General features: G+C 36.1%; 5 protein-coding genes across 7 annotated transcripts in view; 1 reads left to right on the forward strand and 4 right to left on the reverse strand.

Annotated features, from left to right (window-relative positions):
* LOC124433822 (neurofibromin-like) overlaps positions 1-3,580 on the reverse strand; it is a 32,119-nt gene extending 28,539 nt beyond the window's left edge. For both annotated transcript variants that reach the window (XM_046983619.1, XM_046983618.1), the window contains exons 1-8: positions 3,278-3,580; positions 2,423-2,566; positions 1,846-1,929; positions 1,713-1,778; positions 1,509-1,627; positions 504-610; positions 366-433; positions 41-116 (exon numbers count right to left, since the gene is read on the reverse strand). In XM_046983619.1, the coding sequence (XP_046839575.1) occupies positions 41-116; positions 366-433; positions 504-610; positions 1,509-1,627; positions 1,713-1,778; positions 1,846-1,929; positions 2,423-2,566; positions 3,278-3,349 (736 nt within the window). In that variant the 5' untranslated portion in view covers positions 3,350-3,580. The remainder of the gene's footprint in view (positions 1-40; positions 117-365; positions 434-503; positions 611-1,508; positions 1,628-1,712; positions 1,779-1,845; positions 1,930-2,422; positions 2,567-3,277) is intronic.
* Positions 3,581-3,769: 189 nt separating this feature from the next.
* On the reverse strand, positions 3,770-10,052 carry LOC124433823 (deoxynucleotidyltransferase terminal-interacting protein 1-like). Its single transcript, XM_046983620.1, has 15 exons — positions 9,899-10,052; positions 9,167-9,197; positions 9,017-9,066; positions 8,006-8,041; positions 7,561-7,663; positions 7,281-7,376; positions 6,690-6,734; positions 6,128-6,169; positions 5,957-6,034; positions 5,770-5,828; positions 5,497-5,557; positions 5,347-5,415; positions 4,827-4,882; positions 4,668-4,753; positions 3,770-4,220 (listed from the first exon to the last, which is right to left on the reverse strand). Exons 1-15 carry the CDS (start codon positions 9,982-9,984, stop codon positions 4,102-4,104), a joined length of 1,017 nt encoding a protein of 338 aa, XP_046839576.1. The 5' UTR covers positions 9,985-10,052; the 3' UTR covers positions 3,770-4,101.
* A 154-nt stretch (positions 10,053-10,206) lies between these two features.
* Positions 10,207-16,673, reverse strand: LOC124435222. The gene is given in 7 exon segments (XM_046985164.1): positions 10,207-10,755; positions 10,758-11,013; positions 11,016-11,526; positions 12,383-13,088; positions 13,160-14,602; positions 15,990-16,020; positions 16,413-16,673. Coding segments are annotated over 7 exon segments (3,687 nt in total). The 3' UTR covers positions 10,207-10,276.
* A 71-nt stretch (positions 16,674-16,744) lies between these two features.
* Positions 16,745-18,634, forward strand: LOC124433788 (phosphotriesterase-related protein-like). The gene is made up of 3 exons (XM_046983578.1): positions 16,745-17,422; positions 17,820-18,240; positions 18,378-18,634. Exons 1-3 carry the CDS (start codon positions 16,988-16,990, stop codon positions 18,380-18,382), a joined length of 861 nt encoding a protein of 286 aa, XP_046839534.1. The 5' UTR covers positions 16,745-16,987; the 3' UTR covers positions 18,383-18,634.
* A 47-nt stretch (positions 18,635-18,681) lies between these two features.
* Positions 18,682-22,304, reverse strand: LOC124433787 (carbonic anhydrase 2-like). 2 transcript variants are annotated; one of them, XM_046983577.1, is made up of 8 exons: positions 22,216-22,304; positions 21,751-21,816; positions 21,292-21,309; positions 20,525-20,838; positions 20,357-20,449; positions 19,957-20,026; positions 19,370-19,527; positions 18,682-19,053 (listed from the first exon to the last, which is right to left on the reverse strand). In XM_046983577.1, exons 2-8 carry the CDS (start codon positions 21,800-21,802, stop codon positions 18,814-18,816), a joined length of 945 nt encoding a protein of 314 aa, XP_046839533.1. In that variant the 5' UTR covers positions 21,803-21,816; positions 22,216-22,304; the 3' UTR covers positions 18,682-18,813. The 2 variants fall into 2 exon arrangements, with proteins under 2 accessions (XP_046839533.1, XP_046839532.1); XM_046983576.1 differs by lacking the exon at positions 22,216-22,304 and having other exon boundaries at positions 21,751-21,905.
* Positions 22,305-23,127: the final 823 nt, after the last annotated feature.

Consider the following 23,127-nt stretch of genomic DNA (forward strand, 5'->3'; position numbering starts at 1 on the left):
TGGTAACTCTAATTCACGTGTTTAATTTATGATCCTTTACCAGAAAGCTTCTTTTTCGGCGTTCTTTGGACGCATGCGAATTCTTCGGCATTATACTTGATCCAGTTCCAAATAGCCTAGTGTAATTTTGAAAAAAATATAAGCACATGATTAAGCCTAAATCAAAAGAGGTCGTTTGTGATAAATTTTCCTGTAGAATACGTTCTTCTGAGTCAGTCTGTGAAGAAGAAATCACCAAAAAATAGAACCAAAAAATAATATATTTCTCTTTCAAAATAATAGTTGTACAGCATAGCTAGCTTGAGTTGAACTAAGGCCCTATCTTCTTATCTTTCAAGCGATCATAAATTCAAACTTCAACAAACCTTTTCCAAAGACGATATTAGAAACAATTTCGCTTGTTTCTTTAAAGACGTAAAGGTATTTGAGCATTCTAAACAGAGAAAAAAAGCACTTTATACAAACATGTTAATCCTTGGCTAAGAAAGAGAGCAATTTTGCACCTTCAAGTAGTATGATAAGGGAAGAGGAGGTCAGTTTAAGATATCTAATTAGTACAAGGTAGTTCACATCATTGTTTGTATCATCAACGCTGGATAATTGATGTAGTCTAGAAAACAATAGAGCATTTACCTTTATGTTTCAAAATTTGACACAATAAGCAGGGAAAGAAAACAATACACACTCTCCCTTAAATAGCAATGGATGGGTCCAAAATGATTTTGCGAAAGAGGTGCTATAGTTTGAATAAACCTTAGGAGGCAACTTTAGGGTGACGCTGTGCATTGTTTTCTCAAATTCAGGTTTGTACGACATAATTGAGGGTGATTTTTTTGGGAACATAAATGATTTAGGGTGACGCTGTGCTTTGTTTTCTCAAATTCAGGTTTGTACGACATAATTGAGGGTGATTTTTTGGAAACATAAATGATTTAGGATGACGCTGTGCTTTGTTTTCTCAAATTCAGGTTTGTACGACATAATTGAGGGTGATTTTTTTGGGAACATAAATGATTTAGGGTGACGCTGTACCTTGTTTTGTCAAATTCTGGTTTGCACAACATAATTGAGGGTGATTTTTTTGGGAACATAAATGATTTAGGGTGACACTGTGCCTTGTTTTGTCAAATTCTAGTTTGCACAACATAATTGAGAGTGATTTTTTGGAAACATAAATGACTAAATTTACTTTTGCTAGTACATTATTACTTTGCAGGAAACTTGGCACCCCAATCGCACCCACTCTAACCAAGGATAGGATGGGTTCAAACCCCTCCAGGCCACACATGAGGCTGGAGCATCCATAATTGAGAGGCAAATATTCACACATTAATATTTTGCCTAATTACTTTCTTTTAAAATCAATTGCTTTATATGAACTGTGCCTACAAATATATGAATATCTGCCTCCTCAATTAACAAAATTTCGGCATTCCTGACCATACAGTAAATCTCCCCCCTACGAATAGCTATTTTCTTTATTGGCATACTATAGAAAGTAAGTTCACCTGAAAGAGACTTTATTGAATATGGCAGAGAAATGAAATGAGCTGATGTGGGAAACAATTTTTGCAGATAGTTTTTGAACTTCTGTCGCGTGAGGGAAATCATACGTCTGAAGGACAAACTATTGAACAACAACAAGTAAATGACTTTTGTAAGAGAATGAAAAAAGAATTGCATAATACAGCAATTCATAAATATAAAAATACCTGCATGATACTTGGCAATAGGTTGGACAAAACATCATCTTCAAGTCTTGAGCATTGTTCGGGAAACTGAAATAAAAATTACTTTAAAATGACCTTATTCTATGCACATGAGAACTACTTGTTCAGTTCATACCTTACAAAGACATTTTTCTATTGCGCTCAACACAACCACATTGGACTCGCCAATTTTGTCTTTTTTGCTGTTTGAAAATGAGCTCTAAACATAACAACACAATTGCAATAAATTTAACGGCCAGTACAATTTCTTCTTGGCCCGATCATTACATCATGCCCCAAAGGCTTGACCTTTACAAAAAATCCTTGGTCCAGTATTTCTCAGAAAAAACCTTGCTTCAGTTTGCTTAGTGAATGAGAGCTTGCTAAATGCAATCATTTGCGAAGACTCTGGCTGTCTATCCACTTCAATCTGTTACAACGGAATTGTGGTCTAATCTAGTTAATTTTCATTCAAAATGCTCATTGTTTTAGTTGTAAGGCATTTCCAATGAAATAGATGATGATTTGTCTCTTAATTTATAAAAAAATCAGTTTATTAAAATTAAGACTGTAATCTTGGATCAAATAAAATATTGATTGGAACATTAGAGTTCAAACGTTGAAATTTCCTGTTTGGTTCAATTCATTATTTCCTTTTCCAACTTCACATTTTGTTCATTTTCACAAAAGCCAAAAAATGAAATATTACTCACAATAAAATAGGGGTCTTTGATCAACTTTGACAATCCTTGAATAACAAGTGGAAATCTCTGTTCACTAAGTGTGATAAGCGTATCCTGGATTTTTTCAATGCTCTCCTTTGATTCATTGTGCTCTGGTGTTCTTTCGTGTGGGAGCTATAAAATATCAAGAGAACATTCTAGTCTGCAGTCAAAGATACTTGTATTAATTTGCTTGGGTGGCTTGATGTACCAGGAAGGGAATTTTAGGAAAATTGGTGAAACAAATTTTACATAAACTATGATGTGCAAGCATGGACATAAAATGGTGCATGAAATGATGTAAGTGCATCAAATTACAGGGGTTTTCAACTCACACCAAAGAAATCTATCAACCTGAACCACCCCCAAATGCCACACAATATGTTCTATTAATTATTAAACAGCCATGAATACATAATGTACCACATGTTATCAACTTCGAAATAATATCCACCACAAATTTTGAATCAAAATGCCATTTACAATATAAATACCATTTACTGCTACACACAAAAGTTGAACATAGAATATGCTGTGGCATGTTGTTCTAGTAGCATTGACAATAATCTTTTTAAAGAATATGTTTACTCAAGTCTCTCTGACATCACACCAAAAATTGATATGAAAGGGATTTTTACCTCATAATTACGCAATTTCAAAACTTTGCGTGTTCTGAACATTAAAAGTGCTTTACACTTTGATAATATTGCGCTGATTGAACTTTATACATCTTCTCAATATCTTAGAGTACAATACAAAACTTTACACCAACAAATATAATTAGCACTCACGGAAAAATAAATACACTTTATCTTCCATTTCTTAAAAAATGAAGAAAATTATCACCTGAACTTGAAATCGTTGTAATACAATTCGAACCCACTCGTCCGGCTTATTGACAAGCATTTTTTCCCCCATCAAGGCATCAACTACTACAAGAATTCGAAGTACAAATTCCGCCGATAGTCGTCATGTTTCATGCCATTTTTGAAATAAAGTACTATGCGCTGTCATTTCTACTATCTTCTCGTAAATGTGGCAGTATTCCTGTTGTCCAATCGTCCCCAACTACACGAAGGGAAAGCAGCCAGTAAATACGGTCACAAAGCCTCGACAGGAACTGTCTAGGACGTGATTTTTTTCGAAAACCTTATCTCTACGACTTCCAAACACAATCACAGTATCCAAAGGCGAACGTTGTCAATGTTTCTTCAAAACCCAAAAAAACTCTAGCGATTATATTTGACCGGCTAAAAACATTTGAAAACGTACTACTTAATACAAATCGGCAAGTTTAAACTTCATATCATAGCTGGAGAACACACACACTCATCTTTGTTAATTTGCATACTAATCAATTTAAACATTATTTATTCAAGGCACTGCAAGCCTAAAAATTAACAGGTGTTTCAAGTACAGCATTATATAAAATACATTTTAGGAATATATCAACACAATGTGAACATTCATATGAACTATACAAAACTGATGTAATTGAAGCATTATTTAATACCATATAAATATAATCCATAATTACTCCACACATTGAGGTGACATTCGATCACAAAAGGACGGTTATAGACGGTGTAAGAATTTAGTTGTGGGCTCACGAGCCAGAACACTAGACTGATCTAGCGAATTCAAAAATTCTCCCCATTTCAAATAAAAAATTATGACTCCATAGCCCTTTCTTGATTTAGCAAAGGACCTCTTGATTCAACTCCATCCTCGTTTTCGTTGCCATTCTCTCGTACACCATCAAGTTTTGGTTCTCGACTCAACTGGCTCTCTAGAAAAAGACAAAAATAGCCTAGCTGCTATTCTTGTTCTCAATTCAGTAATAACCTACGTAGGTAAACTAACACACAATTAACCAAATAACTAGTCTAACTCAGTCTAACAAACACATCAAATGATTCACATTTTTAATCAGGAAAATTATTTCCTTCACAAAAGTTATCTTAGTTTAGATTGTTGATAATGTAACATTTTTTTCGTTCTCCAATCCTCATTTATCATTACCACTTTTAAAAACGTTAACTTAGACTAAATTATTGATGATGTAACTCTTTTTCTTTCTCCGTTCTTCATTGACACACGACCACTAAAAAAGCCACCCGAGGCTTAGTTATTTCAACAAATGCACGACTATTATCGTTCTCCGTCTTATTTGAATTTCATATTTTGGACAATCGCTTTTGTTTGTTTCCATATGACAAGCGATTAAAATTCTTACTTCTCATCACACTCTTCATTTTATCGACAATGCGATTACTGACAAGAAAACCAGGTATGTCATCTGTGCTAACGTTTTCGTTGTTTCTGAAATATCAACACCAAAAAATTCATCAACTTCCATTGCATGGGAAACACAGTACCATAGAATGTCGCGTACTTATATTCATCCTGCTTCAATAAATCGTATATATTGTCTTTAATCATTAGACATGCCTACAAAAAATAGAGTCAGATCATAGGCGGCCCAAAAAATACCTTACTTAGCCAAATACGACAAACGATAACTCTCCCCATTCCGCCGTAGTTATAATCAACATGAAATTTTTGTTTCTTTTCTTCTTCAACAGTAAAGTTGTTCATTTACATTTCTACACACTTCTCCCAATTTTACAAGCTTCGAACCTTTTGACAATAATTATCTACGGAGGGCATTTAAATACTTGCACGATGATAAAATGAAAAGAGTAATGGCCGGCATTTTAGCATTCAGCACATCTGAACATCGAATGCTTTTGTACGGTGACTGAATGGACCATTGTCAAATGTGTAACCTGCAGTTTATAACCCTCAACATCAAATAAATTAAACTTTGATTTCGTTCAATGCTTGTGAAACCAAACGCAATTGTAATAATTTGAACCTGTCCTTCAATTAAAGAAATTGAGTATTAAGCAAACCTTTCCACCAGTTATTGGAAGATGACCGTTCTCATAAAGCCATTGTTTGTCTTCTGGGTCGCCTACATACTAAAAAAAACACATTTATCAAACCAGTCTCGATGATTTCTAATGCTTTTCAATGTCGAACTAATGCATGTTTTTCCTTACTTTGAACAATTCAGGATGACGACTGTAAAGTTTGCCACGTGTGGCGGCAAAACCTAAAGCTCTAAAAATAGCAAATGGTAATGTTGTCATTTTCTACAAAAAAAACTAGAACATAATGCTTGGGCATGGTAGCTAAAATTCTTATTTCAACAAAGAGCAGAACATAATGGTAGTGTATGGTAAGAAATTTTCCACCACAAATATAGTAGCAGAAGTTAGTAGGAAAACTATGGAACAGACATCGACAGAAAATTAGACAAGAGAGAAACCTACTTGTTTGCCTTGACGCCCATGACAAATTCTGTATCGTAATTGATACAATCGGGATCCCACTAAAAAAAATCAAAACAAATATTACATGATGAAAAACTTGCCGAAAAGCCATTTTCTTGAACCAACCCTAAGCGTACGCAAGTATTTGTTAAATAAAGAATCAAGAGAAAAAAGACAGAAGTGAAACCTCGTGATGAGCGTTCTTGTCCGGACGACTAGACTTTGCTGGTGCAATATCATCCTTCGGCTCTTTCTGTCGTCTCCTCTGCAATGATTTAGGAGTAAAATAACAATATAACTTTCATCTTCACAATTCAAAAATATTTAAGACCTTAAGGCAATGTTTATTTCAGTCTACCTTGCGAACCACGGTCGAGCCGTTTCTTGTTTCACGTTCAGGCTGCAAAAAACATGGACGACGTTCATTAGCATTCCATAGAGCTGATTTTCATTTAATACAAAATGAAGCGTGATTTTTTCTGCAATCATTTTTTTTGCAATGCACACAGCCATCCGGAGCGAAAATGCTTGAAACTGACTCTATCGCAGAAGTTTTGTAAGGAATGGAAACCGGGTTTTAGATAAGCATGTGTGAAAGAATACGATTTGATTTTCACAAGAACTTCCATTGCCACTGAAGAAGCATTGGTTTACGAAAAGCCACCAGATTCTTACTTGGAAATATAGTGAATGGTAGAAATGAATACAGGTACTGATAAAGTGGCAATGGACGAGTAAAAAGATTCTGGTTAAAACGTCACTAGAGTCATTGACAATTGAAGATATGGGTTTGAAGAATGGAAGAGAGAATTAGAGAAATGAAGTTACAGATGAATGATTTGTGACAAGAAGAAAAAATATGTTGAAGGAAGATTGAGGGATATCAAACTTTTTGGTTTCATAACATTGTAAAGAAATACCTTTTCGTTGCATGATTTGCCATCGGTGCGAAAGAGTACTTTTGCCTATACGAGGAAAAAATTCCTACATTGAAAACAGCTTCAAATGTTAAGCTTCAAACATCTTAATCTCATCTTTCTTCATAACTAAATAATATACTAAATAATGGCAATAATCCAAAGCACTAGTGCACAAAACAAAATGGCACACATAATACCTGTTTTGGATTGTTAACTATCATTTGTTATTGTTTTACTTACCCTCCCCCGATAAGGACAAAAAAGAGACTGGGAACATACAGTCAGAGAAACGTAAATTTTGTTGTTAATTTGGGCAAATAAAGTGTTCAATATGTACTGTGTTCAATTTAATGAGTTAAAATACTACGGGACGAGTTCTATTTGAGAGCAATACTAGACGCTCATGAGTGTATGTGGAAGGAAAAATAGTTTAATGGCTATAGGGCATGTGTTAATTCCATGCTTTTATATAGCAAATACTTGTAAACAATGAAATAATTATCATATGCTCCTTGCTATGACATACTTATTTAATAAAATAAACAGATGTTTATTGTTGTGCCTAATATGATAAGGATGCCCATCAAATACCTCATCCAATGCTTTGCGTATGGTGGAATTAATTTGTTCATCAGAAACCACCTCTCCAGTGTTATCTCGGATGTTTATGGCTGCAAGTCTAAGTGCCTTAAAATTATAATCAGAAAAATAATCAAAAACCTCACAGATACATGAGACATCACATCCTGTATAGCAATGCTACAGGTAAACATGTATTATAAATATAAGTGACATAAATATGTACATATTATAAATATTGTGAATATGTACTATATATATATTACAATATTTAATAAAAGCATGAATTCACCTCTTGATGACATTTCATAATACTTTCCAGCTCCAAGTTTAGAGAAGGTTGTAATGCAGCCCGAACAAGATCAAGAGCTTTTGCTGGACTAAATGAACTAGCCCTAGAGGAATATTACCAAAGTAGCAATCTACGCCGATTTAACAGAGAATACCTTAGAGATAATTGGGATACTCCTCAATCACATATATGATGAAGGGAATATTACGTAAATACTTTGTCGTAGGGCTTTCATATGTAGACACTTGAAGTTGTAAAATGGTGTTTACCAAAATCAAAGCAATTACTAAAATAAACTTTTTTTGAAATTTTTAGATCATATGAAATGAAATGAAAGTTTTACTTTCGAGTTTTATTCTAAACAATGGCTCTATGAATAATAATCATCACCACACTACAACCATATTTTACTAAACATACTATTGAAAATTATCAAGATCATTACCTTGTTCGATTATTTGCACTTGCTCTGTAATAATTCCTACAAAATGATGTAATTTGTGATATTTGTTTATTGTCATTTGAGTCTATTGAGAAAGCAATACAGAATTTTTTGGGGGTAAGAAAAGCAGTGGCAAAGCTAGCCTATCTTTTACAACCACAATGCACATTTTTTCAATAGATAATTTAGATAATTAATACCATTTATGGTTTTTCCAGTATTAAACATAGGAATACTTGCGTTGCATGAATAAAAAATGAGCTGGTTTCGCTGCTGAATAAAGGCAACATGCACGTGGGATGAAATACCCTTTAACATGAAAAACATGTTAGACGTATTACATGGTTGCAGACTAGCCAACTATATTGGTTTGCAAGGGGAATCTTGGTTTTCCCCTTTTTGTAACCTCTGCTACCAACTAAGATACACTTCATTTCTTGGTTCATTCAAATTCTCATTAGAATGCATTTGCAACGAAAATAACTTTTAGAAGTTTGTTAATTGCATCTTTGCAAGAATAGAAATATGCCACGAATAGTACTCAAAATACTACACAATGCTACCTCCCAGCCCATAAATGTTTAGGCATGATATTTTTATTTCACATACGTAATTTTGTAACACTCCTTCGAAACATAGATGTGTAGAAAAACAGTACATGTTTCGTTCAGTTAAAGTTCATATGCCAAAACTTGTAGCAATTGTATCTATTATCATAAAACATACGCACATCAAAAAATGATGCCATACAAAAAAGAACATAAATCTTTAGTACTTTTCCCAGATCTACTGGTTTTTTAGCATATATTTTAAGATAATGCCTTGGTTGGCAGGTCTGCAGTTTCACTTGAACTGACATACGTAGTTTTGTAAAACCTGTACATAAATGCCTAGTAACCTAAACATTAGTAGTAACTTTTTTTAACAAAGGGCACATTACTTTGCATTAATGATCATTAACCCTATTTCTCACTACATTGTACATCATAGTTAAACGAATAAATTAATTTTTACCGGTGTCGCTTTGGAAAGTTTCTAGCTGTCATATTGAATGGGTTCGACCGCTACAAAGGTAAGGTATAAAAGTGGAAATTTAGTTACCTTACATCAAAACTCATTAAATAAAATTTTAGTGCTTTGTGAATACATTTTGAAAATATTTACCATTGCCACCTCCGTTTGAATTTCTACTTCTCTACAAAAATAAAAATATTTAATGCGTTATCAGTAAGTCTGGAACAGAAGAAACCATGATGCGCAACCACAATAACAAGTAGTGAGAAGCAAGACTACCACAGTATTGAATACAAAAACACTAATTTCCACATTGTACAACATTTTCTTATTGTGACATTTCATCATAATGTAAAAAAAATCAAATTACACATTTTCCCCTTATAACTTTAACCCAAAAGCAATATGTCGTCGATCATTAATAGCTAAACAAAGATTTTCTCCATGTGCGTCACCAATAAATCTGTGTTGAAATATTGACATAATTTAATACTATATTAGTTAGGAGTTCATAGAGTTAAGTCTTTCAAAAGTGTGCATTTTCTGCATGCCTTCTACAAAATAAAACCTCTAAAAAAGCAGCTAAATCTATAAGATTTATATACTTGGGTTGTATCAGTTGATTGCGTATCTCAATTGGGCAAACTTTTATCAAAGCTAAACAACGTTTGCTAACCACACATTCCTTTAACGGTAAGAAGCCTAGAGACTCTGTTTTGCCAACCATGTATGAAATAAATTCTACATTAACTGCTCCGTATGTTTATAACAGCTTGCAACACGCGCTTGTGAGACTTTTTGCATTAAAACAGCTTTACATATTGGCAAAGCAAAATCCCGCGACAGTGATAAATTTCCTACATGAATGCACACAGAAAATACCTGCTAGTTTTCTTGGGTTTTTCATCTTCTGAGATACGTTGATTTTCGAAATTCTGCGTGCTAATTTGAGGGTAAAATTTAGCCATTCTGTTTTGGAATTTGATTCAATGCTCTTGAAACGATAAATTTCTTCGATTAACTTTAGAGCTTCCGTTTTGAATAATTTACCAAGAACTACAACTTCCGCTTACGCCGGGCAGCGCACTAGGAAGAGGGTTTGTGAAGCTATTATCATATCTTTCGTAATAAATTGGCATTTCTTGTGCGTGCAACAAATTCAAAAAACTTAATTCAAAGGGAAAATAAAATAAATGCCTTAAAATTTCATGTTTCATTTATAAAAAAACATACATGACTTTACCAGGACATCTCAACACGCTATACACGATCAATGTTATCGACACGATCTAAAGCAAAACACTCAAGATCTTTTAAGACACTATCCTTCAATTGAGCGTCCAAAAGTCTCATAACGCTTCTATACACACAATTCATGTCATTATCGTTGGTAAAAACACATCGCAACGCGTGAGCACGCAAACGAGGCGCATTGTAAAGAACCGCAGCCGAATATGCGTCCACATAACGAGCGCTCGTTAGGCTTTTCATCAAAAGCAATTCACACTGATCTTTGAGGGGTTGTATAAGAAACCGATCTGCGCATTGCAGCAACTCCAAGAGCAAATCAAAGCACAAAACACCACCGGAGTCTCCCTCGTCTCCATGCCCTGGTAGTAAATTCAAAAAATAAAGACAATACAAGCAAACATTGTCTTCGTTACTTGAAGATGGAATTTTACAACCACAACCATAGGCATAATGAACCATGAAAAGAATCACACTATGAGTAATATCTTTAGTGGAATCTCTGACTGCGAGCCTTCTTTAAATCCATGAGATAACATAGCCGCAAACACTTCAGAAAGATCTCTTAAGACACAGCGATGAGCAGGTAAACACTCGTCAGACTCGGTTTTCAGTGAAACATCAAATGGTACAGAATGCTTTGCTTTATAATAACAGCTTACGTTAGAATTTTTTGCTAGTGCATGTGATATGTACGGAGAAGTCGATTGAGACCTTGAGAGAAAGATGTTGAAACAGAAGGTGGCAAATCTACATCAACATCTCTATCGAATGAGTTGCCTGGTACACTTATTTCACAATCCATTTTGGTTCTCTTGCACTCCGTACTGTCTGCTAAATCAAGCGGTCTTTTGGATAGGCCGAAACTTGAAGTACAAGCATTATCCTTTATCTCGGACTTTAACTCTTTTTCTGACTTACAGGCTTCATTACTCGCTTCTCGCACATCTTGTGCGCTAGATTTGACGATCTGATCTCCAAGTGCAAACTCGGCAACACGCGATGTATCGTGAATCCTCCGCCTAACGGTTGCTTCAGCGCTACAAGATTCTTTCATTCCAGAAGTTCCACCATCAGAAACTTGTCGTCTGACCTCAATCACATCCGCAATAGCAACTTCAACTTTGGAATTTACGACGAGATACGTAAGAGAGTTCAAAGCACGAACGATGTCTGCCTTCTCCACTGCGTTTTGCAGAACAGAAACGATGATCGCGATGCCTTTATAGTCTACGAGGAATTTCTGTTTCTTGGTTATTGACCTGTTCAAAGATTTAGTACTACATTTAATGTTGTGCTAGCGTTTGGTAGTAATAAAATAAGTACAAAACATGTAAGGACACTACTCTCGTTACCTGTGTGTCGTTTACTCTGTAATTCTGTTGTTACTCTGCGCTTTGAGCGTAGACAATAATTAAGCCCTTACAAACATAGGATATTCATTTTGTCTAAGGGTGACTTTATTCAATAACATATACTGTCAAATTCGGGGACGTCGAAAGCAGTCCGCAAATCTGGTGTGTTATGTAAATTTCATTCGCATTATTTATTTCTTTAGAAATACATTGTTACAGAGCATGCACAAACTGTTAAAGTTCTAACATCTCAAAATAGAAAGTGCTAACCTCTTAAAATAGAAGGTTCTAACCTCTTAAAATAGAAAGTTCTAACCTCTTAAAATAGAAAGTTCTAACTTCTTAAAATAAAGTTTGTACCTATCTATACATCTTTACATGTTTGTAGATGTAGATCGCCCTGGTAGTAAAGTCCTAAGAAGAATTGTCGATGTTGACTGACGTTTCGACAACCTTAGCGCCTAGTGATCTTCAGAGTTAAGAGTCAGGTTCGCCGTATTTGTTGTCTGGTTCCTGCTTCATCGTATTGTGTGTAGTAGACGTATGAACCAGGAATCGAATACGGTGAACCTGAATTTTTACTCCTCATTTGACTCTGAAAATGATTACCGCTAAGGTTGTCAAAACGTCAGTCAATATCGACACCAACAGTCCTTCTTAGGACTCTACTAATCTGGACAATCTTCATCTACAAACATGTAACGATGCTCACGGGCTCAAAGGATTTACTTTATCCATATATCTATCTATGAGCATAACTTACTTGCAAATCAAAGGCAATGAGAGAGCGCAAGCCTCCACGTGCTTTCGAGAACCTCGGAGTAACAGATGGGCAAGAATACCTTGGCCAAACGAGGTGCCCGCTTGCATTGTAAGAACGGAAATAAGTGATTCACCAACACGCAATGACCACGGACACCTGTTCTCCGGTACTGGATCATTCTCGGACAGATCAATGAGTGTCCTATTGCCTGAAGAAGAAGAACTAATTGCACAGTTGGCAGCAGTCTTCTCGCTCCATTTCGCACCTACTGATTCATCAACACGAGCTGCCTTTTCAGCAGAAGCATGCCGAACAAAAAACTCCAAATTTGTATCATACTTAGAACTTGCTTGCAGGTCATGCTCGAAATTCAGCGTTTTTGATCCCGTGATCTTAGACGAGCCATAAACAGGAGCCATGAAAAGATCATCAGACTGTTCATGAACGTCAGACAAATGCAAGGAAGAGCTACTGTCAATGTGCCTCGATGAGCTTCGATGAAAAGATCGACTTGTCAACTCTATCTTAAGAAGAAATCCGGGCCGGTGGCCTCGCAGCAATTGTTGGTAAACAGCTCCTGGAAACATTATGATAATGAGGGTTTCGAACAAATTTCGATCCCACGCAAGACTGTTGAGCAATCGCACGCATCTGGAATCGGGATTCGAGCTGTAGCACAGGTAATCCAACAGAGTTTGAACACATTCTGGAGAAGTCAAGGTTTCAGTATCGGCAGTGCTTGGCATCTGACCAATCCGCGAGAGAAGATAAATTATCTTGGCTTCCATTTCACAACGCTTGTCCCCATTTGAGTGCGAAGTTTCGGAACATGTCTTCCATCCTTTACCTTGCGAAAGAGGAGTTTGAAAGTTGCAACAGGAGAAGGTTGGTCAGCAGAAAAAAGATTCTCTTCAGGTAAAAATAAACTATCATGATCGTTCAAGCTTGTTTTAGGCATCTTACTAACTGTGTCACCTGGAAATGCATCTATCAGGTTCCTGCTGGTGTTCTGGAACTTCGAAGAGTGCGTCGTCCCCAATTCCTCCATTAATGAAGTTAGGATGCTTGCATTTGGTGTCTTTGCAACATCACGAGCAGCATCATCCATATCATCTTCAGATCCCGATGGTGAATACAACAAAGGACTCGCTGATAGACCGGAATCAGGACTGCATGATGACATGAGAGATGTACAAAGTTCAGGGCTAAGTTGCAGTGATTTAAGCGATCTCACGGGATACTTCTGTTCGACACTTGATGTCGACTTGGACAAGGTCACGTTTGGTTGCTCAAAATCTGCTTCCGTTAAGTTCTTCGATGCTGCAGCTATCGGCAATGATGCGGCATCCGCTGTTGATTCGCTGGCCACCGTCTGCTCACTTGGTTCAGAAGGATTCCTATCCGTAATTTTTTTGCACATAGAAGATGCATCATCAGGAAAAAGAAGCCCTTGAAGAAGATACACGAGAGTTGAGACAAAACCACGGCTAAGCAAATATTTTAAAGCCAGATCATCGTAGGTAAAGCATGTGTATGCACCGAGGATATCATTATGAACTTTAGAAAATTGTGGTAAACGTAAGATTTTCAAAAGAATTTCAAGACCACCACGATGTCGCAACTCGCTACGATTTACAGCTTCACGACAACACATACAAACGCCTTCGACAGAGTAAAGAAGTAATGGTGTGTACCATTTCACTTGGTGAAGGAAGGCGTCAATACCACCCTGTGTACCAACTGAAACTCGAATTGTGGGATGCTTCGTAAGCGTACAAAGAATATGGATACATTTTCCCGCGATGTCTTGATTATTTGAATAGGACAGCTTACAAACGACTTTGATTCCACCATTATCGTGCATTGCTGGTGCCAAGACGCCATTTGACGTCTTCATCAACTCGTGCAATGTCTGAAGACATAAAGACCTGACTTCATCGTTAGTTTCCTCCTCAAGCAGATGAATAAAATGATCAACAACGTTTGCCTCTTTAATTTGTTTCAAGAAAATTAACGAGTTCTTACTCATCAGTCGTATGGCACGTAAAGTATTCTGAAACAGTGTTGTGTTACTCCAACAGCTCAAAAATGTGAGAAGTGTAGGCAGGACTCCTTGCTTAGCAATCTCGTTAGCAATCAAAGGATCATGTGAAAGATTAGCCAGTCCACGGACCACACGACATACAATACTTTGGTCAGCCAATGAAGACAACAGTTTGCCTAAAGCAATTGAGAAAGACTAAAAAACAACAGTCTAATAAATAAAATAAAATAGAAAATCACAGCTATGTCACTTTGTTTTCAAATTACATGAAACCAGTGGCTGTAACTAAAGCGGCAAGGTGGGCCCAAGCCCCACCAAATAATTTCAAAAGACTAAAGATCACTAATTTTAAAAGTATTCTGGTAAGCATGCCCCAAATCTCACTATAAATTTCATGCCTTGAAAATGAGCCTCTCCCCAAATATTTCAAGTGTCCTTCACTGCATGAAACCAGTGTTTTCAGATCAGTCACAGTGGCATAATGGTTGATTAATTTCTGCTTGAGTCAAAATAAATTACAGCAGCTTAATTATATATTTGAATTATCTGACTTTTAAAATACACAACAAATTTATTCAAGGTAAACATGTTTCAGTGTACTATATGCCATCTTCAGTGCAAAATCAATAAGAAGTTTACATGGATACAAAATGATATGTATAGTGTTATGTGATAAAAAAAATTGCTGTGCATATTGTGCAACTACGAAATTATGAAATAATTGAACCATAAAAAAGCTGTTCGATTTGAATTTCCAATAAGCAAAATTTCCATATGCAAACAGTTTTTGAAGGTTGTCAAATGTAAACAAATGCAAGAATGTTCTGTAGCAAAGCAAAATTTACACAAGCAAAGTTCCTGTGGCAAACTTGTACGCCACAGCAGTATATCAGTGTTTAAATGAGTAAAATGTCTATTTGCCAAATTTTTCTTTGTCAAAGATTATTTTCTTGTGTAAATGGGATATTCTGGGGATATTGCTTGTTTTTCAATTGACATATTAATGAGTAAGTTTTCAAAACGCAACATATAGTTGCATGCACAACTTTTCTTTAGCTACACAAATGTGAAAATAAGCAAAGAAAAAAAGCGAGGATATTGGGGACAACCATGGTCTACTCAAAATCATAGGCATTCACAGGCCAACCTAGCGTGAATTGTCTGCAACTGATTCTGAAAGCTTCAAAAAAATTTCTTGGTAGAATCGAGACTTTAAAATGCATTCCCATAAATTCATGTTAAAATGTTCGTTTGTGAAAGTCTTGTCATGAGACGTTTTATTAAGCCATGACAAACTTTCTTTGCTGGTTTATTTCAACGAGCAAATTCTGTGATGAGTTCAAAAACTTTCTATGCCAAAGATGCTTGTTGAAAAACTGGCATGCCATGTCATACTGAAATGTCATAAAAATATTTGTCAATTTCTTAATTTACATGAGCAAAAAACTTTGCAAAAGACAACTTTTCCACAAAAACTTTTGGTTGTGTAAATTACGCTTAAAGAATTTTGATTCGTCCAAGACCTTCCAATGATCAATCATGTTTGCAAATGCATTTACTTACACAGAAGAACTACTCCACTTTGTTGCATGATCTATAAAACAACAAGAATGTAGACATTTACCAGGTGTATGTTGCTTAGATTACAATTTTCTGCAGCCTATTGATATCAGTTACAACTGCGAAGATACTAAACAGTCAAAGGGTACCCATATAATGGTGGGGTGCACTACCCTCCATTTTTTGTAAAATGTGCATTATGTCAGTCCAAAAACTGATTGATAAAGTATAAACAACAAGCTAGATGCAGCTAAATTTGTGGAAAGGTTGCTTCCATTAACGTAGAGCCCCTAACACCGGCAGGTTTTTCTTTTTTTGGGGGGGAGGGGGATGTTCTTTCGTAATTGTACCATGTTGTACATGAAATTCCCAATTAATTGCTCCACATTTTTATCATGTATGTATGAAATCATTTTAAATGGTTACCTCGCTTCTACTTTGTTTTTCCATAGCACAATTTGCCAAAACACTGACGGCCATGTCTAAATTTTTCTTGTTCGATGATCGAAGAAAGGACAGTAACACATTAATTGCGCCTGCTTTACGACATTTTACCACATTCTCGGACTTTCTCGTTGCTTTTGATAACGATATTAAAGCTTTTGTAGTTCTGGAAGCAGACGAACCTTGTAATTTTCGCAATAAATCTGTGATGTGGCAGTTCGTTGCTATTATTTCCTCCGCCATGATATACACGAGCGTGTAATTTATTATAAACTATTCGCATAAATTTTACGAATTTCATTCTTTGGGGTAAGTCTTGTCAGTTGAAAAAGTGATTTTAATAATTTGATGCACAGAACAGCAAGAATGGATGATACTTGACTAAACTTTCACAGAGTTTTTGCGGGCATAATACCTCTCATAGTTCGATTTAGTCACTTACAGTTGATTCGCACGAACTTGTCAACCCGAAGCGATAACTGAAGAAAATGTAGAGTAAGAGTAACTAATATACTTAAATTATTGATTAATGAAGAAGTGATTCACTACTAGTGAATATGGTCAAAGATAAAATCGACACCGTATTGGGTCCTGTAGCCGCCAATGCTCTACAAAAAACCTTGACACATGAGCATCTTGCAATGGATTTCACAAATCACTTCGTGCAAACCACAAACACTCACTGGCAAATGGAGAACTGCTCATTTACCATGGAAAACCTCAACTGGATTCGAAACCATCCCTATAGTCATAGGAAAAATTTGGTCTTGTCAAGCACAACGAATGCTGTTGTTGAGGATGTTGCATTGTTCAAAAAGGCAGGTGGATCAACTATTGTTGAGAACTCAAGTCTTGGACTTGGCAGGAATGTTCAAAAAATGAAATTCATCTCGGAGGAAACTGGAGTAAACATTATTTGTGGGACTGGATTTTATGTTGAAAAACAACTCACTGATGAAATGAAGGAATTAACCATTGAAAGAATGAGTGAGGTTGTTCATTTACAAATAGAGGGTCTGGCAATGGGGGGGGGTGGGCTGAGTTCCCTCCCCCCTCAATATTTTTGTACTAAGGTCTACTTATATTTTACCAAAAAAGTCATTCACATAAAATAGTGGATAAATTGTGTAAGTGACATTTGGGGTGTCCCCCCCCCCCAACAATAAACAAAATTCTGCAGGTATCACTGTTTTAGGAAACAATTAGTTTGGTTGAGTTTTTTCACAAAAGTATTTCAGTACCTTCCTACTACTGAGTGAGAGGAGATTCTTACGGTCTCTCGGGGAAAAGAGTTGATCAGGCTATATTAAGATTACACTTATTTAGTTTGCCATAAGCATGTTTTTGTCGCCTGCCTTAACCAATATAATAGTGAATGTTCCATTTTAGATCATAGTCACAGAAATAGATGAAGGCATTTTTAATACGGGTGTCAAGCCAGGAATCATTGGTGAAGTGGGATGCTCTTGGCCTCTGACCGACGTCGAGAAACGAAGCATTCGTGCAGCAGCGATATCCCAGGCTCAGACCCATACCCCTGTTATGATTCATCCAGGCCGTAATCCACAGTCCCCCGGAGAGATATTACGAATATTTCAGGAATCAGGCGGAGATTCAACACGTACAACAATGGCCCATCTTGATCGCACGTTTTTAGAGGAATCTGACCTTTTAGAGTTTGCCAAAGAAGGCACTTATCTGGAATACGATCTTTTCGGAATCGAAGTATCGTACTACCAATTTGCTCCGGACATTGATATGCCTAGTGATGCTCAAAAGATGTCAAAACTTTGTTGCTTAATCTCTGAAGGTTTTAAGAATAGAATTCTTTTGGCACATGACATACATACAGTGCACAGACTCACAAAGTTTGGGGGTCATGGGTACACGCATATATTTAATCAAGTTATTCCAAAATTATTATTGAAAGGAGTTTCTAAACAACAGGTTGACGACATGTTAATTTCAAATCCCAAATCATGGCTCACCTATGCATGAAGACGATCGCATCGCAAGTTTGATATATTGTGTCATGACATTTGCACGATTTTCTCGCGTCATTGCAAGGGGAAAAGATGAAGTATTGAAATGACTCTCTTTTTTAGATAAGTTGGCAAAATTTGTTTTTTTTCAAAATTTAGATAATATAAGAATCCAAGTCATCAAGTCTCTAAATACCTATCAATTAAAAATTAAAATAACAATGTGCCTTTTTTACTATGTTACATCTTAGATTTGCTACACATTCGAACTGTTTTACATAATAAATAATCGATTAAGCATACCCTACAGAGCACTGTTAACGTCTCTCGTGGCACTTTCACACACAAACACACATCGTTTTTGATGAACGTGTCAAAGACTTCAGTCGGTTTCACTTAACTCATATAAACATGTGAAAAATAACGCACACGGCCAAAAACATGAAGGAAACAGTTGTTGAAGTTGATCCATTATTTCCACCACGCTTTCCACTATCTTCACATTTTTCACATTTTACACATTCAACCTTACATTTACTGTTCCAGTAAGTGATCGGTCGACCGTTGATGGGCTGAATGCTACGAAAGTTGCGGATGATATTGTTGCCGTTGGCGTCTTGCATCATACGGAACTCTTGAAACTAAAATGACAAAATATTGTTTCGTGATCGTCAATTCAAACATTCTTCAAACCGCATGTTGAATCGTAAATTACTCATTCTATGTCTTAGAGCAAGCTCCCATCGCATTCTATCCATTCACACAACTATCTTAAAATGTAAAGAATTAAAAAAATTTGCGAAGGCAGACCACTACTTTTTATGTGTGGCAACACCTGGAAAATTCGCGGTCAGCGCGCTGACCTATCCAAAACAGCCATTGATAGGCAAAAAAATTGCCATTGACAGACAAAAAAATTGGATTCCCTTAAAATTGAATCTTGTGAAAGGTACATACTTGTTCCTTCGACAATTTTATGGTGTCGTCAAAAACAGTCCACGTGACCGTTTCATCACAGGAAGGAGTGGTCAATGATCCCTGATATCGATAGAACATGCCGATGTTTTCGGGTAGCATGTCAGCCATGTGAAACGCTTCCACTTTTGTGTAGTTACCTTGATTGCGAACATTTTAAGTCAAAAATGAATAGATATTCGACATAAATATACAACATGAATATAGTTGTAGTACCACTACAAGAGAAGGCGAAAATAGGTTTAAAGAATTATTTATGGTACAAGCGAAGATGAAAATGTGATGGTTGAAGGCTTATTAATGGTACAAGAGAAGAGAAAAATGGGATGGTTGAGGGACTATTTATGGTACAAATGAAGATGAAAATGGGATGGTTGAGGGGTTTTGAAATAAACGATATGATTAAGAGGAAAAGATTAAAGATTCTTGGGAAAACAGCCTTATTTCACTTTGACAATCAAAAACATCAAAGGATTGTGACTTTTGAGAGTACAATGTAAGAGGACGTCAAGAGGTTTGTAAAAAAAAATATGAAAAAGTAAAGATTGAGGTAGCAACAAATAATTTACCTTTACTTTTCACGTCGTACTTTGACAAATTTAAAAATTTCTCAAATGTTGGATGGGGCTCAGGGCCAACCTGCGAAATATTTTTAATGTTATTTGTCAACTGAAAAGAAAGTATATCTCATAAATGCATAAGAAGAACGATGTTAACTTTGTTAAGAAAGGTGTGTCTAGTGTCTTGTCCAACTTTCTCTCTGGTTTCTTTAGTGGCGTAACACAACCACTGGGGGCCCTCCGTCAAATAGCCATTGTTGCCCCTCCCCCCGCCCATGTTCCTCTAGAAATTATCTTGAATGATCGTACATGAAATGAATTCGAAATGATCGTAACGCAAATCGATGTTGCACCTTTGCTTATTGTTCTTGTAAAAAATGGGCTACACATATAAAGTAAACAAACCTACCTCCATGAAAACTCCAAGTACAGCCAGACCATTTTCTCTGAAGTATGCATTACCAAGTGAACCATACATGGTATTATAGTGAACGTAATGAAGCTAAAAAGGAATGTCAGATAATCAGATTTACATTTTCGTCGATCTTTGATTTCTGAAAGATATTGCATACATTACCTCTGCCGGGAATGCTTTGTCATTCAATAGATGTTCGGATCCTTCAGAATCATTCTTACCCCAATGAAAGTGTACTTGCTGTAGTTTGAAAGTTCCTTTTCCATCCAGTATAATACTCGCATCAGTAGAAGCCGTTGTCAGCTTCATAGTACCGCCAGTATTCAAGACTTTGAACTTCTCTTCACCTTTGTTCTTATAATTATTAAAAGTGATTGAATTAGCGAGAGCCACATCACATTTTGCGCCTTTTATGTTCACTGGTGTTTGCTTATCTTTGCCGCACAACTCATATTGTTCTGGCCAATCGTCTCCACCTAAAACAAAAAGGGGTTTTTCCAATTCGGTCATGACAATGTACTGTTTCATGTTTAATCTGACACAGACTTGCTTCAAGTCTGTCCAATTGCAGGAAATTTTTCTAAAAACAGCAATTAATTAATAAATAAATGATTAGAACAACCCTCAGAGTAAGTTTACGTTGCGCTGCGTGGTAAGAAAACGAGTAAGTCGTCTGAGTTCAACCATCTTCGAAACAGACAATTTGAAGACCCTCGACAAAAGTTCAAATCACGCGTGACAATTTTGATGGTTAGGTATTTCGTTCAACAAACTTATACATTAATTAAACTGAACAAATTTGTCCTGGCAAAGCACGTGAGGGAGTGCTGACTCGCGGCAGGTACACGCTTCACCTCGAAGGAAATCAAACAACAATATTGAAAGTTTTTAATTTTTCACATTGATTATGTAAAGATTAATGTCATTACCTTGTTCATAGTCATAACCTAAAATGAAAAAAAAAAATATGAAAATGAAGTAAAATTTCTGCACGAGGACAGCAGGAAAACGTGACTGACTAAACGCATGACTGTAACTATAAATGTACACAAGATGAGCGTAAGAACTTTCCGTGCTAAGATTACGGCAAAATCCACAAACAATGGTCGTGGTAATTTTTTAATTCTTAAATAAATGTGGCAAATAGAAGTATTCCATTAAATCCCTAACTTATGGGTATTCCAGAGCTCTCTAATTGTATTCTTTTGCCACTATGAAACATGTGCAAGTATTACAACGGGATGCAATTATTTAATTCAAAATTAGAGGTTCAGTCTTTACTAACAATAATGATGTAAAGAATTTATGTAGAATCACAATGACATCCTCGATAGCCATCAACAGAAAACCATATTCAGTCCAATACTAGCAAACATAATATGATTTACCTAATATGCAGTTGACAACGCAAGCGAACACGACAATCGTGGAGAGATTCATCTTGTTCTAAATGGCTGAAATATAAGATGGTGAGCTGACGGTTCTTGAAAGCTTAGCAAGCCACCGAGCACAAACAACAAAATGGTGAATGGCACAAGCGAGAATGGCTATTTATTAGGTGAGTGAGGTCGAAAGGTGATGGGCACGTTGGTCCTAAGACTACATTACACAGACGGTTGGATGCCATGGGCATGACCAAGGACGGACTCACTAAAATGTCATTCGAGGTGATCAAGACAATGCAGAATAACTATCATTAACACTTTTGCTAAGGTGACATTTTCAGTTATATCTTATCTAAATCAAGGATGTCACACTCGAAAATTGTTTTTAAGGTTTTGCCTTTGACAAAAAACCACACCGAACGAAGAGATCGGAACATTTGACTATAAAAAAAAAACAGAAAAACTTACAAATAATATGATTTGTTTCCCGAATCGTAGCGTTCCCAACTCGATCGTTTGCTAAACTGTTTAAGAGACTTAGTCACATACAGCAAATGACGCAAAACGACCACCTCGGCGATACTTATACACGTGTATTGCATACTTGAAACAGAGTGGTCAGAACATTGGCAGAACACAACGCTGCCAGTATAGGAACGATAACGACTTCCTTTCGTTATGTAACAAAAAAATGGGAACAAAAAAACACTTTTTATGTTAACGAAGTTAAAAGAAATACTACGTCATTAAATCACTGAAATAATAGGTGGCAGGTCTAGCGTTTTGCCACATAAATTCCAACATTCTTAAATTCAAAACACCGTATGTTTAGCAATTAGATTGCTAATATTTTATTCTTTGGGGATTCTTAAACCAATGAAAAACACATGTATGTAATGTAAAGCAACAAAGGCCCACATCAAAAAGAACATTAGAATCGCATATTGCAAAATACAGCAAGGCTCACATGATTAAATCATTTTTTTTAAAAAAAATCTAAATTTGTAATAAGAATGTAGGAGTGACCTTTGTTTCGTGAGTTTGGTAGTAAATGCGGTACACGGATGGACGGCAAGATAGACAAACAGCTATAAGGTGACTTCATTAAGTTGTAAATGTATGAGTTTCAATTAAATGTCGGCGTCTATATAACAACAGCATTTGGCAAAAACAAAACAGCCAATAATAGCTACATCCCAAATAAGCTAACCTTTTCTGTCACCTTTCCATAAGCGATAGGAACACATTCCATAACACTTTCAATAACCCAGGCCAAATGAAATATATTTTCTACCCATTTCTGTTTAACATTTGTAGCAGTGAAAATTGTTGAATGCTGTCTTCAAACGCGTTTTGAGATTTAGCATAAATGTGATGTTA

This window comes from Xenia sp. Carnegie-2017, unplaced genomic scaffold, assembly GCF_021976095.1.
Source record: "Xenia sp. Carnegie-2017 unplaced genomic scaffold, XeniaSp_v1 HiC_scaffold_14, whole genome shotgun sequence".
Lineage (NCBI taxonomy): Eukaryota > Metazoa > Cnidaria > Anthozoa > Malacalcyonacea > Xeniidae > Xenia > Xenia sp. Carnegie-2017.